The sequence below is a fragment of the Molossus molossus genome, unplaced genomic scaffold (genome assembly GCF_014108415.1).
Source record: "Molossus molossus isolate mMolMol1 unplaced genomic scaffold, mMolMol1.p scaffold_m16_p_11, whole genome shotgun sequence".
Taxonomy (NCBI): domain Eukaryota; kingdom Metazoa; phylum Chordata; class Mammalia; order Chiroptera; family Molossidae; genus Molossus; species Molossus molossus.
The window spans coordinates 57,019,375-57,036,921 of record NW_023425346.1 but is presented as its reverse complement, the minus strand read 5'-3'; the positions used below and the strand labels follow the sequence as shown (position 1 = coordinate 57,036,921).

Sequence of the window (17,547 nt, the reverse complement as noted above, 5' to 3'; positions counted from 1 at the left end):
TTCAGAAGAACAGATATTGACTAGGAGAGAGAAGGAGAGATCTCGAGTCTGGGCTGGAGTTGGTAACAAAAAAAAAAAAAAAAAAAGAGAGCCCTGGTCGGTTTGGCTCAGCGGTTAGAGCGTCGGCCTGTGGTCCAGAGAGACCCGGGTTCAGTTCCCGCTAAGGGCACGTACCTCGGTTGCAGTTTGTCCCCGGCCCTGGTTGGTTGGGCGGGTGGCAGCCACTCGATGTGTCCCTTTCAGGTCGATGTTTCTCTCTCTCTCCCTCCCACTCTACCTGCACAAAAAATGGAAAAATGTCTTCGGGTGAAGATTAAAAAAAAGAAAAGAAAATAAAGTTCTCTTTATTTTGTGATTAGCAAAAGAGGGGAGATTTTATTTGTTCCTTTTGATTTGTGGCCCAGAATCTGTAAGATCTGTCATTAGACAGCTGGGGAGCTCATTTCTGCAATTTTATTAACTAGAACTCCTTAGGCAAGATTCTCTGGTGGACCATGAATTACTGAGTGAATGACATAATATACAAAGGTACAGAATGATAACTTGCATGATTTTTATAAATTTTATGTGATTCAGAACAGCATCTTGTCAAGTTGGAGAAAACACTGAGACTTGAGCTAGATGTCAACGAATGTGAAACGGGATTGTCTGTATAAGCAACACTGTAGCGTCACACTTGAACTTTAGAAGCCTATGGCAACTTTAAAGACACGAGACACTGATAGGAGTGGGCGGGGTGGGTGAAATGGATGAAGGGAGTCAAAAGGTACAAACATCCAGTTATAAAACAAGTAAGTCATGGGAATGTAATGTACAACATGGTGACCATAGTTCAGTGATTTTCAACCTGTTCCATCTCTTGGCACATATACACTAATTACTAAAATTCTGCAGCAGACCAAAAAATAAGTTTTGCCAATCTGACCAAAAAAAAAAGGAATAATTTTGATTCATTCACACTGGATGGCTACTGTTGTATTGGCTGTTGTCACTTTTTTATGTGACAGTGTAAGGGGAAAGAGGTCAGTGCCCCTGAGTAAACAGACAGGTATTGCTGCTATAGTTAATAATGCCATTGTATTTGAAAGTTGCTAAGAGAGTAGACCTTAAAGCTCTCATCACAAGCAAAATTCTATAACTACGTGTGGTGATAGATGTAACTAGACTTATTGTGGTGATCATTTTGAAGTATATGCAAAACTGAATCATTATGTTAGACACTTGAAACTAATATCATTTTGTATGTCAAGTATACCTCAAAGAAAAAAAAGACAGAGACTGGGAACATCATAAGAAGGATATTTGGTCATTTATTTTCAAATCGACATATATATATATATATATATAAACACACACACATATACATACATTCACTATATGCAAAGTGCTACTCTGGATACTTGAGCATAAGAAAGAGAAATAATGACTTGAATAATATTCCTATTTGCAAGGAGCTTATAAGCTCACTGAAAATAAAGCATAAAGATGAAAAAGTCTAATTAAAGCACAAAAGTCATGTAATCAACCAAAAATAGTATGAAGGACAGCTTAATACATTACATAATTATCAAATTAGTGTCCAAAGCTTATTAAACTTGGCTGTGCCATTGAAAATATATAGAGAGGTTTTTAAAAAATTTAACGTTTGAGCTCTACCCCAAACCTCCTGAATTAAATTTCTGGGCAGGGCATGGAAGATTAGGGGGTGTAAGTTCAGAGAAGGGAGAGGAGTTGGGGGCGATGAGAACTGGCATTTTGTACTTTATAAAACTGCCCAGATTATCCTAACAAAAACAGCTGGCACAACCAAGTAGAGAAGTATTTGAGAACCACCGCTGTGGGTCAGGATGGCACCAACTGGGCAAACATATTTCTACCAGTAACCGTGGCAGGTAAGCCAAACGGGCTTTGAGTGATGGCAGATTTTCAGCATTAACTCACACACTTTCCATCTCTACACTGAGGCTGAAGAATAGCAGCTTAGACCACGAGCGGAGAGTGTGCGGTGACATCGGACAGCTTCAGGGAGGGGCCCCTTGCATCGAGTTTTGAAGGCAAGAAATTCCCTGCCCAATGTACACGAAGCGAAAATCTCCCCGGGGAAAAGGAACAGCATGCTTTCAGGAAAGTAAAACCGGCTTGAGGTATGGTGCACTGAGCACTGTTTGGAAGAAAGGGTCCATGCGGGGGATGCTGCACTGACGGCAGCATCGGATTCCCTCCTTGGGTCACACGGTGTTTTTATTATGGAAAAATGTGAACACCAAGACTAGGATTGTATGAATTTCAATTCAATAAACTCTATGTTACTTTTGTTTCCTCAAGCTACTCAAAAAGGTTAGTGTCTTGTTTTCATTATAATCTGCACATCTAGGATGATTCTCGGCTGTGAATTTTTGTTTCTTTTTGTTTTATAGTTTTTAAAGAAGGTTCTAGGTTCTTCAGTAAATTTTACTCAGTCCTTGTACTTACTAGAGAAAAGCCAGGACTACAGTGACCTGGTGTTGATGACATAAACTGTCTGTACACAAGATACCAGAAAGAAAGAGTACATTTCCGGGACAATTATCACGGCTACTGAGGATTTAGAAGTTGGGGCATACACCGCTTGAACCAAATACCCACATTACAGTTACCTGAGTGAGTGATTCCTGGTGAGATCAGGCTGACGTTCCTGTAGAATTTCAAAGATATTGGGTTGGCGTAGAAATGCGACAATCTTGTCATTATAAGCTGAAAAATCAGAAAATATAATAATATTTTTAAAAATCTGGTTTTGGTTTTGTGCCTAGAAATCAAAACTTTTAAAAATCTGCTTTCTAGTTAATATTCCTGGTACTCAAGCCACTCCAGATACTTAAATTCCTGTTTGTGTCCATCATGTGACATGAATATTGGACTTAGTTCTATCGGGTGGGACATACTGCGGTATTCATTAAGCTTATTTGATGAGCCGTATTTGTCACCAGATTGCAAGATGAGATCACCAAGATTCTGGATATGATCATTTTCAGTTGCTGCTTACCAGAATCAACTTCATCAGCAACTGTTAGAAACAGAAACCTATTTCTGATTAAGTGTCAGCCATGCAGAGAGGTAAAGAGGCAGAACAAGTCACCAACAGCAGCTACTACCAAAATGCAGAGGACAAACCAGTCCCCAATTCTATGTGGAAATAAATGTCATTAAGCCACACATAGCTCTTTAGCAAGCCAACTACATCAACAGCTACGACACAGTCAGCATCATCAATTATTTGTTAAAAGAGAAATTAATATCTTAGTCAAGGCTGCCTAATGTCCACAAAAAATTTGAAATAGTTACTTTAAATTTATTAAGGGTTCTTTTATTACCTCTTTTGTCAAGAAAAATAGTTTATTTACTTAAGGTGATTCCTTTTGATTATACTTATTTATAATCAGAAAATATAGATATATTTAAATAACAGAACCGAGTGTCTAAATTCTCAAACATCAGAAATCCTAGTTCAGTCAATGCTCTTGTGTTCATAAATATAATGAAGAAAGATGCCTTATTTAAAATAACCAATGATCAAACAAAAGAAATACAATTCTCTAGACATCTGCCAGTTCAAATTTAGTTGTATCGTGCTTCCTATACATATACATTTTAGTTCATTATAAATAAAAAAAATTTTTAAATACTATTTGCTAACATGAAACCCCATTATCAAATTCAAAATGTCCCTCGTCACACATTTCAGCATATATCAAAAATAAAACCACCTTTACAATTGAAGTTTATCAATGGGCTTTTACATTCCATCCACAATCAGAGACTAGGTAACTTCCTGAACACAAATTTCACACTACTTTAAAATTCTATGTGCAGTGTTTAGTATACCCTGAGTAATGGCATAATAAAGCAGAGACTGTTTACTTTCACCCAAGCTTCCTGCTTATCCAGTGTAGGTCAAACGTCTTTAGGCCATGTGCATTACGTTATATTTCATGGTAGAGATTTGCTTGTAAAAAAGTAAACATTTTAAAGAAAAAAACAGACAAATGGAGAGCCTTTCAAATCTAAGATGGAGCAAGGGGCCCATAGGGCACCCCCCCACACACACACACCGTCTGTCCCTTCACCTGCCTCAAGGTGTCCGGGTTTCACAGCTGATCTGCTTCACCTTCATCATTTAGTAGCAACTCACGTTACTAGACCTATTTGCCCACCTTCATTTATTTTTATTTTAAATTTTTGCTCCAAAATTTGCTCCAAAAAATCCCCTTGAGCAGGTGCATCGTTGCTGTGGTATTTTCGGAGGCTCCTGCAGGCTCACACACCACTGCAATTCTGCCCCGAGCGTTCCTGTACGCATACTAGGTATATGTGTGTCCAAATACTTCATTTCAAATGACCACATAAAACAGCTGCCTTAACAACTTGTTTTCCTGTAACATCAACAATCTAATGTAATAGCTTGGCTCAGAAATGGTCGAGCTATATTAAAAAGTCTCATCGTATAGGATTTTACAAGATGTAACCGCTTTGAGATTCAAATACATTTCTTGGGGGAAAGTGGAAGTTTCTCAGTCCAGGGCGAAAGCGGCAGGCGGACAGTGGGGCAGTAGCACAGAAGGCGTGGGGCACCTGAGTGACAAGCAAAGAAACAACTACATACCCACTGGAACCATGTCCTGGTACTGTGGCCTACTGACGGTATTGAACGTGCTCGAGGGCCTGGGAAGAACGGGTGGCCCCGCATGTCGAGAATCTTCTCCTACCTGCAAACACAAGCATCGTTTATGTTCTGCACCAAGACCTAGAGTGCTTTATATCAACACCCTGAGCCAAGTTTTTCAAAATATTTGACAACGAGCACTGGTAAGTACCAACCGGTATCAGTAGAGGAGCTGACACAAGAGTCTCAAAAGCTCTGCTGTAGCTGCAGAGCTGTGTGCAGGGGGAGGGGCATCCAAGTCCTTGGGAGGGGCGGGGGCAGTGACTATTTACAGAGGGGCACAGGAGTCCTGCCATATGCTTACAATTATTGGGGCTGTAGAAGCTAAACAGCAGACCTGCTCCTCGGGAGTAACTTCTACCTCGGCAGAACACAAACCTGCAACAATACACTCAGAGAAAAGACCTGGGCAGTGCAAAATACATCCAAGCAGGGCCAGGACAGACCTTCTTCTGGCCAGGGCAGGTCAGGGAATTCCCTGCCTCAGCAGAGGAGGGGTTGAGTAGCAGCCTTCGTGTGGGTTTCTGAGTTGGTATATTATCTCCTTAGAAGTAATCTTACTTGCCTATTAGAGCACCCAGCACAACAGCTCTTTCTGGTTTGAACCTCCCACACCAGGGAGCTAATCATAGCAGGTGTGGAGGAGCTAACTAGGGTTGCCCTGAACTGAATTATTTATGGTGCCTATTATAGATTTAGAAACTCATAGATACAAGTAGACAAACAAAAAATATTCTTACAGGGAAACTCTGACATTGTTTTAGCAGCCCCCTCACCCCCCATATTACAGACATCTTATAAGACAACAGTAGAACAGTACAAGAGTGTTAAGAGAACAAAAGGCAAAACACCATACTGGATTTATAAACTGGTACTTTTAAAATACAGCGTCTACTCCTACCCATTCAAATCCTCACAACCATTTAACCATATTGCATCAGTTAGGTGTTTGGTGAGGGTTTTTCTAAAGGCCCTAAAACTGGAAATGTCATCCCCACCCTACAAGGCTCGCTTATCCTTCAAGAATTCAAAGAGCAGTTCAACTGCCCCTCCTTGGTGAAGGCTTCCCTGCCCTTGAAGCTAAGATGAAATGTGACTTCTGAGCTCCCATGGCACTTGGTGTACGTTTCTAACAGTTTATAAAGCATTTGTCACTCACTCATATTTTTTCACCAGTATTATCGTTAGGTTCCTTTATTCTCTCCTTAAGAATACAGGACAGGAACATGGGTTATTTATTTGTATCGCTCACAACAAACACCATGTTGCTACAGTGCGGGTGTTTGGTAAATATTAATCTGTCAAAGGGAAGAGATACCAAAATTTCTACTACTTGGAGTGTTTGCTAAATGAGTAGAGGAGAGTGGCTGGAGGGACTGGGTTAGGGACTGGGACGTTCTCGCTCTGCATCCCATGAGTTATTGGCTCTGAGGAATGAAGTCAGCCACTGTCTGGGAAGATTCAGTCATTAACTACATCTCCTTTGTCAGTCACAGAAGTTACCATTTCAACCCACCTCCATATACTTTCCCTCCTGTCATCGTTCCCCAGCACAGCTGAAGGTCTTCTCCTCGACACCCCACGTCTTCACACCAGAGGGGCAGATGGTAGGCAAGCCCTAAAATGTGCGTATCGCTGCAGGAAGGGCACACTTCCCACGGGGGTGCCAGGAAACACAATCTCCTCAAGGGTTTAACAACGCAGGCCCCAAATGCTCAGTCTTTATGGGGTATCTCTGCTCTGCTGCTCAGTTTCCATCAATACAAACAGAAATCTTCACTCAAGTTTTAATGTGGACCTTGGGATCCCTCTCCCACAACAGGTTATTACTAGATCATGAAATCAATTCCAATTCTGGGGCAGAGGGGTGAAAGAAAATGTAAGGATAGCTATTAATCTCTTGCACGTAGTCCTGACCAGACCGAACAGTCAGCTTCGTATAGTGAAGTCAAGATAAGACAAGTGGCTAAAGTGCACTGGCCATGTGATACAGTCAGGCAGGGCCCTAATTATGCTACATGTCATGCACAAGGTCCAAAGGTGAGAGTCTGTTCTGCTTTTAAGATGAATGCTGTTAGCATCATCTACTTCACCACTAATGGCTTGTAGGACGGCAAGGCAGAGATTTATTAGCTGCTCATAAAACATAAATGTTTTTGTGGATACCTCATCCTACAGTAGATCATTTTTATACGAGCTTCTCAAGTATACTCTTCTGTGTTTGCACTTAACAACCAGCAAACACACATGCTGCATTAGAGCAAATATGTAAATGATGAGGGGAAATGCCAAGAGTGGGATTTTGATGTATCAAATCTAGTTATTTATTGCATTCATAATTTTTTCTTATAATAGAAGCTACAAAAATATTTGACCTACCAAATAATACTGAGAATCTGGTATGCACTAGATGTGGAAAACGCATGCAAGAAAAGAATCTTAATTAAATAGTTCTAAGGGAGTTATTAGAAACAACGTATATTAAGTGATGCTATCTATTCAAAGCATAAATCCATATAAGGAGAAAAAATTTGACCTAAGACATTCCTTTCCTCTATTTAAGCCTCTAAAGAAAAAGAGAAGCAGAAAGGGATTACTTTTTTTTTTTTTTTGGCTAGGCTGTTAGAGAGCCCTCATGTGGTTACCATGGGTCACTGCAAACCAGCAAAAAGTACAGCATAACACAGTAATTCTTTATTCCACCCATTTTCAGTCATTCTTAATTTCAGTCATTCTTAATGCCACCCATTTCCTCTGCACACTTAGAGTACATAAGTCAGCTCTCAGATGTATCCTAATTTTAAAGAATATTAGCAGAATGCCACATCCCATAGCCTTGGCCAAAGACTGTAATCGAAACCATCAAGCCTCACTTACACTTCCCTACGTTTTACCGAATTTTAGCCGACGAAAGGTTACATTCATTTCTTCTTGTGAAGCTGCCCTTATGTATGCAAAGGGGCTCATCACCCCCTCTTCAACATTTTATTGCATTATCCATTTTCTCTCACCATCCCCTGAATTTAAGAAAATCTCTAATTTTGCCCATCTTTCCTCATCTAGAGTGCTGTCAAATTTGTCGGTTAGGCTCCAGGTGTCTCCAAAGAAGCCCTGTCAACATTCCAGCACTTTTCAGCCTCCGAGCGATCATTTCCAAGGCAAACCAGCAAAGCAAACCGAGAGGGACGAGGCCGCGCAGCCGCGCCCCAGGCTCCCGCACCCCAGCAGCCCGCCGGCACTCACCTCGCCCGCGCTGTGGCTGCGCTGCCGCGTCAGGTGCTGCCGATGCACCAGCGCGCTGGTGGGCCGACTGCTCTGCAGGGGGAGCCGCGGGTCGATGAAAGTGGTGGTTCGGGAGTTGTGGTCGACAAAAAATGCCTGGAAAACAATCCACTCGATGTCAGTGCATGCCACACACTTGTCTTAGCTGACCCATCATTTCGCACGTTCAGGAAAAGACCCACTTTTGAGTAAAGATCTCAGCTCCATTTTCTCCTAATGTTACATATTCATGGGGATTTCTCCCTGCCCCTCAGGAAAAACCAAAGCAGAGAAAGCCATGCTTAGATCGGGTCCAGAATGAAGAGAGCAGGAAGGAACATTGTCCCTGATTTTAGGAAATACTCTGAGAGATTGTCGTCAAAGATATGATCTTGGAAAGCAGTCATACGACTGGACATCCAGGCTTCTCTTAACTGATGCCCTTTAAGCTTGTATTGCTATCCGAAATTATTACAAAGTTCCGATCATCTGAAACTTCAAACACCATTGATTCCTTCTCCGTGCGGTCAGCCACCCAATCCTCCCCATTTTCCCACTGCAGTGTCTCCTCTTTTTGCCCTGTCCCAACCTGACTACCATCCCATTATGTTAGGGCTTTCTCTTGTGCATCCAAGTATTCATAGCTTCTCAGTCGTCACATCTCTAGCCTAATTCACTGAACTGACACCTCCGTATCAGGATTATTCTTTCTATGCACTTGGATTACATCACCGCTCCAATCCAGAGCCTCTACCGGCTGCTTATTATCTGTAGAAAAAACACTCCACTCTCTGTTCAGTTTTCCAAGACTTTCAAATTCCCTTCCTTCTTGCCTTCCAGTTTAGTCATCAATCACACATTCATACAAATTTTATCAGATACAATGACTCTGGGCAAGCCATTCAAGTTCTCTCTATAGATTTCTTACATAAACATGTCTCCTCATTCATAATAAACACTTCTCCCCCTTAATGTAATAAGAGGGAGGAAACCACGTCTATTGTGTTTACTGCAGAATCCCTGGTGACATGAAATCATGAATGAGCATAAACCACTTCCCTCATTGTTGCAGTAAGGACTGCATCCAATGGAGAGAAGACTTCTTTTTCATTCCTTTTGTTAATTCTAGAGGTCTGCCCAGTGCTATTGATCATTATCCTTAGGAGCCAAATGGTATAAGTTTTCAAAGTAAAATTCACTCAAGGTAATAATGAAGCCCATGATCCCAAGGACAATTAGAAAATATAAGTTTTCCAAGATCAGATAAAGTTAATTAGGTCATCAAAGATAAAAGGGACTGTTAGGAGAGCCAGGAGACTCATTACCTATAAATCAAGTGTCAGGACACATGATACAGGCCAAATAGTCTAGGCAAAAAAGAACTTATTTTTCAAACTGATGGAGCTCAGTTAACAAAGTACCTTAAACATCTAGGCAGATCCCAGGTGCAGATGCATATCAAAAAAAATCCCCTTCTCATGATGAAACAAACGGTTTCTGTATATACATAATCAGGAAATGGGGGAAATAATTTGTAGGTAGCTCCAAATAAGAAAAAAAATGACTTTTTTGTAAAGAAGTAACTTTAAGTAGTAGATGCACTAGGAAGCAAAGCAGAGAAATGAACAGAATGAGAATCCTTGCCAGTTCCTTCTCTCAGTATCTGATTTCCAGGTAACAAAGACTGGATAAATGAAAGTCTTGTAAGAGACCATGTCGCCAGCCTCACATGCCGGGGTAATACTCTTTTTATCCTAACCTGTCAGCTGGAACATCTTTCTTCTCTAGTTTTGTAAAACAAACAAACAAACAAACAAAACAACCCACCAATGATAAACCTTAAACAGGCTTGTATTGGCAGGCTCTGGTCCAAATGTCACAACTGGTCACATTTGATTTGGGTTTCTAATATACTGGCCACTATTCAAAATGTCATAAACTAGGAACTGAATTATTTTTACAAATGGACATTTCAAAATAATAGGTATTATAATTAACCCCATATTTACTTTATATAAATTAAGATTAAGCTTCTCTTACTAAAACAATAATATAAGCCATGTTGTTTAAGGGTAAAATATAAGGAGTACTAAAATAGAATTGCCTATTTACTTTACCTAATTTCTTGGGAATGTTTTGAAGGGGTGGGTGGCCATTTAGAGGTAACCATGAAACACTTGTAATTAGAAGGACAAATGGGTGTGTACATCTAGGTCAGTTGTGATTCACATGCCATGTCACAGTATAATTTGATGTTAAGAGGCTTGTCTAAAATCCATTCTCCAAAAAACTGCCTGTAAATGCCTTGAGGGTAAGGACTCTTTCTTACTCACTCTGTTATCACCAATAGCTTTTAGGGCTCCTCTAAATCGCCAAAATACTCTAACATGCAGACTCCTGACCATATACAGAACGACAACTCAATTATTCAAAGGCACATTCTTTTATATAAGCACAGAAATACTTAGAGATTTGAAAAAAATAAATGGGTGTGTGTGTGTCTGTGTGTGTGTGTGTGTGTGTGTGTGTGTGTGTGTGTATTGGGTAAAAAGGGTAAAGAGCTAAAGATTATAAAACCACAACCAGGATAGAAGGTTTTACAACATCCCATTGTAGACGTAAAGAAATTACCAAGGGAAATCTTGAGAAGTGGAAGGCAAAGTCGTGATTAAATGCTTGAGAACTGGAAAAAGACAAGTCTGGTTCTGAGCTCCAGCTCCACCACTTACTAGAGACATAACCTTGGGCAAAACTTAACATTTTTTAAACCACAATTTCTTTTCTGTTAAATGGGGATAATAACACCCACATCAAAGTAAGGTTAAATAAGATGGTTCATATAAATTTTTGAAGATAGTGCCTGTGATCCCTTGAATGTGAGTTACTATTATGATTACTAATAATAACAGTTTTAACTTCTAAGACACTTTCCCAAAGATCACAATGTTTCTTGCTATAGTCCATATACAAGGCTTGGAAAAAAATGGAGAAGCAGTGAAACTATACTCCCTAGGCTCCTTGTAGATATGTGTGACCAGCCTAAGTTGAGCAATGAGATACAAACAGGGTGCCACATGGTTATTCTGGAAAACCTCCTTATGGAAGGTGATTTTACAAGGTCAAACCCTGCTTCTGTCCTTCCTCCATTCTGCTCCCTGAAAAAAGGATGTGATTGTTGGAGCACCAGCAGCCATATTGAAACATGAAGAAGGGCTGAGCAAAAAGCTGGAAGGAGCCTGGGCTCTCACAACCTGAGGAATCACCTTAAAAGCCCTAGACTTCTTCTCTTTGAACTTCTTTATGTGAGAGAATAAAATCTTGTATATTAAACATTGTTTGGGTCTCTGCTACAAACCAAATCCCAACGAACACACTGAAGTCTCAGCCCTAAAGGAGACATGGTCTTTCTAAAACTAAAAGCGCAGAAAAATGCATAAACCAGCAACCAGCCTTATAAGTAAGGATTTTAATTATTTGATAAATGATGATATCTCATTATCATTCACTTTTAATACAGTGGGGTAACAGTTCCAGATTTAAGTGACAAATATAGTAAGGAACCTATAGCTGAGATTTGAACCTGTCTTTCTGTCTGGCTCCAAAGCCCAAAAAGCAAGTACCTGTTTCCCCTCTCTCTCCTTTTCATATATCTTCTCCTTCTTTCAATTCTGCTTTCTGCCTCCTGTCTTTTCCTTTTTATGCTCTTCCCACTTCCCTCACACCTCACATAATGCTGATTTTAGAAACGCATGTAAGTATTTTTTGAATTAGGCTGCCAACAACAGCCACTCACAGTGCTGGGCTCACCACGATTTCAACGCTGCAAAGGCTGCGACTGATGTGACACAGCAGCAAATGGTCCCGCCCCGCAAGCGGCGCCGCTCACCTGCCGGCTCGGCTGTGGGTGGGGAGGAGGTGCTGCTGGGATCCCAAAGGGGCTCGGTGTCAGAGTCAAATGGAATGTGTATATTGTTTACAAATGCTTTTTAAGTCTGCCAAGTACTTGGGGAGAAACCACACAGCTAGAGCACTAACAGAACGCAGCACAAAGAAGCAATTCCTCCGCAAGCATTTTGGCTTCGTTCCACCCACTGTGTGACCTTAGACAGGTGTCCTTGGTGCTTTGCTTCATCCACATAAAGGGGACTGCTCAGGTCACAGGTGAGTTGTGAAAAATGTATTCTACTTTAAAGCTGCGAGGAAATCACAGAGAAACCCCTGTGCACATTTTAGGCTGGCCATTTCTATTTCCAGCACACAAATCAATTATGTCAGGAAAGTGGATCACTTTCCCACAGGATATCCTAACTAGTTCAAGCCAGTAATGAAGTTGACCTAGCACTTTTTTTCTGAAAATTTGGGTCACATTTTATGGCACCATTCTTGAATCGCCTGACTTTATTTATGAAAGTATCTGCATGTATTAATAAATACTGTCTTGATAAACAGTATGTTGAGAATGTAGACTCCAGGAAAAAAAAGCAATTGAATAAAAAATGCGTCTTTTTCAGATTAGTACTAGCAGAGCAAATCTGAACAACATAGATTCCCTACTGTTCAGTTTCAGTAAGGAAATTCACTCAAGCTTCCCAGTGCTGGACCAACTAAGACGCACAGCACAGTTAAAAATGGAAAGGAATGCAAATACACCACTTAAGTCTCATTTTGAAAACGTCTACCCTCTCACTACTTCGGGTCATGGTCACAGTCAGGAAACGTGGGCTGCTTGGAGCCAAGTGGTATTTCAGTGAGGCCAAACAAAATACACTCTCTCTTTACACAATTCTTTTTTTTTTTTTTAAGCTTCTGTTATTTTAAGAAAAGGCCATCAGTATTTGTGAAGAAATACCAACTTCAAGCTCAACAAGTCTAAGTTACAGAAGTTTGAAATTGTTTCCAGTTAACATTCTGCCAAACCAGAAATCCATATTAAAAAAACCACGTAAACAACATAAAACAAAAAGCACTTGTAACTATGCTACAGAAAGACAGAGCATCACATCTCCTCTCTTTCTTTCTCTAAAGCTGCAGAAACAATGAAAAGACAACAATTTGTAAGTTACAAATATTGCGGAATGAATCTGTTCTAACTGGCTTTTCAACTCTATCGGGTCTTAGAAAATGTTCAAAAAAGTCCAGTGCAATCTACTTTAACTTTGATAAAGACTGTATTTACTCACACATGCTCTCCCCTCCAAAATATACATTTCTTCTCAGCTCCTGGATCTCCCTAGTATCTCCCCAAGTGTACGGAATTACATGTTATTATTTTCTGTGTATTATATCCCGAACAGAACTCCATTACCAACAGTAGACAGGAAAAAGGCTTAATGATACAGTTTATTATAAGTAAGAAAAAAGTCATCCTAACATTTTCCATCACTTGGATCATTTGAAGGAAGATAATATTTCATGATATCTGTATCAGTCACAAAAATGTTACAGAAGGTAATTTTGTTAAACTGCTGGGATCAGAGATCGAAAGTTGCTGAGAGAGAAAACAGGAGCCATGGTTTGTAAGCTAGAGTTCTGGAAACAGCTGGTTGGCTAGTAGATCTGGATAAGTTCAATGTCTATAGATGTAAAAATATTAGCAAAAGGAGAGAGAGTTTATGTGTTGGGAGTGGAGATATTTAGGTGCTGGAAATAGTATAGGAGAACCAGTGATATCCTGGTATGGCTTGTACTGGCTCATGAGAGCTGATGAGAAATTTTAAGGTATTCTGTGGGCTTGGCTGACAATGATGCTGGCAATGTGAAATTGGCTATGGTGGTAGAATTTACACCATGGAAAATGGCAAACGCTACAAATCAGCCCTCCACACCTATCCTGGAGAGCTGGCTGTTAAATATTTACCAGCACATTGCTATAGGAGACCAAGAATAGAGTTCTCCAAATCAGCCTATTTTAGGTTGAGTAGAAGAAGATCATTGCTATGAAATTTTAAAATAGTGTATTATATATATATTTTTTAATATATATATTTTTAAATTTTCGTTATTGATTTTTAGAGAGAGAGGAAGTGAGAGGGAGAGAGAGACAGAAACATTGATGAGAGAGAACATCGATTGGCCACCTCCTGCATGCCCCCACTGGGGATCAGGCCCACAACCTGGGCGTGTGTTCTGACCGGGAATCAAACCTGCGACTTCTTAGTGCATGGGCCGATGCTCAACCACTGAGCCACACTGGCCGGACTATATTTTTTATATATTTGCACTGCAGGTCATGAAGATAACCATTAAAAATAAAAGGCAAAGGCCATCTCCATATTTGGGTAATTCCTTCAAGATTCCTGAGTCTAGCATTTTACTCAGAAATATATTCACAAAACCAATCTTTGCTCTCCTCTCTTCTTCAAAAAGGTACACTATCCTAGGAAGATTCTTTCCCTTTCCCTTCTATGTGTATTTATGGGGGTTATTTTTTTTTATCTAACATCTTTTTATGATGAACTTAAAATGAACAAGAGATTGTCTAAAAACCATGTGCCATGTATACATTTAGAGTTTAATGCCTTCTCCACCTGAATTGTTCTGTAACTTGAGGTGATTAAACCAGGAAACCACCACAAAAAGATATTAGTTGTTTGAAAGCAACTGAAGAGATGTGCCATAAAAATAATGACTGTAGTGGTTAAGATGACAAAAAAAAAGAACATATGTTTCAAAGTGCAGAACTTATCCTGACAAGAGACTTTTGGTATTCACTTGAGACCCCACAATATTAAGTTGCATCTTACTCACAGAGATGAACCTGACCCAGTGAATTGTGGCCATCAGCTTCATGTGGGATTGAAATCAGAGCCTATGTCATCACGGGGGCCACTTCTGCAGACACACAGGCTATTAGGGTCTGGTGAAATTCCTCACGCAGGCTCAGGCTGTGGTCAGTTTCACTGCTCAACCGTTTGTTCTCTAAAGATCTATCCTCATAACCATACTGCCACTTATCACGTTTATCAAAGTTGGGTATTTGGACCATTCTAATACTAAAACCCCCAATCCGACATCCAAAGTCATAAACCTCTAGACTTACAAAGCTTAGATATAGAAATAGATGTCAATTTAGCCAGAAGATATTGTAGTACACTTTTTTTGTTGGTAGGGAAAAACGTAAGAATCTATTAGAAAGAATATTTCATTTTAAAATAAAATGGTTACCGTTTTACATTTTTATTAGAAAAGAAAACAGTTTATGATATCATTTTTAAAGTTCACTGTTTCTTAGTATTTCAATTTAGGCCCATGTAGAGTGATCTGGGGGGAAATCCTGTGTTGATACTATTTGAGTACAAAACAAAGAGGCAAGAAGAAAAATATTTATTCCATACTAATATCTGACAGGGCAATCAAATATTACACTTTTTCTAAAAAATTAAACCAAATAATAAACCCATGACGTGAACTTAAGTAACAGATATCTAGTGTTTATCCATGCCATTTTGCCTTATTCTCTGTTATCCCAACCCTCTGCAATGGAGTTGGAACTGATTTTATTTCATTGATATGGGTCTATGATGGTTAATTTTATGTAAGTTGATGCTAACCACAGGCCCAGGAGCTGGACAGGACAGGTTACAAACCCTCATTTTAGAGAAAACTGAGGTTCATGGAGGTCAGATCAGATAGTGACGGATCCAGAAATCCTGACCCCACTGTGGCACTGTTTTCTCGGATTTAATTTAATAAAATTTACAAAAGGAAGGAAGGAAAGAAAGAGGGTGGGAAGGAGGGAGGGAGGGAGGGAGGCAGGGAGGCAGGGAGGGAGGGAGGGAGGGAAGAAGGAAAAATCCTGTTAAATAACATTTGGTTTTCCTTATCAAAGCCCATATTTGTCTTCCAGATATATGTATTAACCCCATGACCACCTACTAATGATCAAACCCAGACAAGAACCAGAAACATTTTTAAAAAGTCACATTTCACTACTACCAATGCATATTTCTTGCAAAAATATAAAGTGCCTATATTAACACTATAGCTCAGATCCCAAATTACCCTTGATTTTCACACTCCCAAGAGTATACCAAATTTAAGAATTATGACAATAGGAAGAAAGCAGTAAAATTTGCTTTGTACTGGGCCACTTTCTTTGCTTATACATTTTATTTCAAGATGAGGCAAGTCAAGATGCGTCTTCTATGTTAGGTGAAAATCCTAGGCCTTCAATCCAACAAATGCATAGATATTGACCACAGTCTCATAAGATGATCCTGCATAAAATAAAACTTGCCAGTCCCACCATTAGAGACTCAAAATAATTAAGGAAATCAAGCAACAGAATAAAAAAGTGATTCAAACATACTGTGGAATTCTGAACAAGAGATCTTTCCAAATGCAATTAAAGCCTCCCCCCCCACACCCCAAGAAAAAAGCATTACATATTTGATGTCAAATCCAGTTTGGAATCATATAATCTAACCTTCAAGACTAAAGAATTAGGAATCTATAGAATTAGGGATCTTGGCCTTTCTCTAACCCAACCTATTAATTCTTTTAACAGCTTAATTGAGATATAATTCAGATACTGTACAATTCATCCATTTAAAGTGTGTGACTCACTGTTTTTTAGTATATACACAGAGTTGTACAACTGTCACCATACCCTAATTTTAGAACATCCCCTGCTGTGGAAAAGGAAACTTTGTATCCATTAGCATTCATTCCCCATCTCGCTCCAACCCAAGGAAACCAGAAATGTACTTTCTATGCCTGTAGATCTGCATATTCCTGACATTTCACATAAATGAAATCATACAATCAGTGATCTTTTATAACTAAGTAGTTTCTTTTACTTAGAAAAATGTTTTAGGTTCATCCGTGTTGTATCCGTACTTCATTCCTTTGTCTTGTCAAATAACTTTCCATTGTCTGGATCCACAACATTATTTATCCATCTATCAGTTGATGGACATTTGGGTTCCTTCCACCCTTTGGCTATCATGAATAATGCTACTATGAATATTTGTGTACAAGTTTCTGTGTGGAAGTATATTTCATTTCCCTTGGGTATATGCCTAGTCGTCAAATTACTGAATCATGTGGCCACTCTTTGTATAACATTTTTTAAAGAACTGTCAAAACACTTTTCCAAGTGGCTTCACTGTTTTACAGTCCCACCAACAATATATGAAGGTTTTAATTTCTCCACTTCCTTGAAAATATTTACTATTTCTAGATTTTTTGTTTTGTTTGGCTTTAAGGCCAATCAAGTGGACCTCATTGTGCTTTTGATTTGCATTTTTCTAACAACTAATAATGTCAATAAGAAAGAATAGTCTTTTCAACAAATGGTGCTGGAATAACTTGATAACTACAAGCAAAAAGAAAAGTTGAATCCCCTACCTCACGCCATACAAAAAAAATGATGTCAAAATGGATCTAAATGTAAGAGCTAAAACCATAAAATTTGTCGAAGAAAATATAGGGGTGAATCTTTGTGAACTTCGGTTAGGTAATGCTTTCTTAGAAATGACACCAAAAGCACAAGTAACAAAATGAAATACAAATAAACTTGGCTACATCAAAATTAAAAATTTTGTGCTGTAAACAATACCATCAAAACAGTGAAAAGACAATTC

General features: G+C 39.4%; 1 protein-coding gene across 1 annotated transcript in view; it reads right to left on the bottom strand.

Annotated features, from left to right (window-relative positions):
* HECW2 (HECT, C2 and WW domain containing E3 ubiquitin protein ligase 2) overlaps positions 1 to 17,547 on the bottom strand; it is a 225,521-nt gene that overhangs the window by 77,481 nt on the left and 130,493 nt on the right. The window contains exons 15-17 of the mRNA XM_036254150.1: positions 7,946 to 8,080; positions 4,643 to 4,745; positions 2,637 to 2,733 (exon numbers count right to left, since the gene is read on the bottom strand). Coding sequence (XP_036110043.1) covers positions 2,637 to 2,733; positions 4,643 to 4,745; positions 7,946 to 8,080 — 335 coding nt within the window. The remainder of the gene's footprint in view (positions 1 to 2,636; positions 2,734 to 4,642; positions 4,746 to 7,945; positions 8,081 to 17,547) is intronic.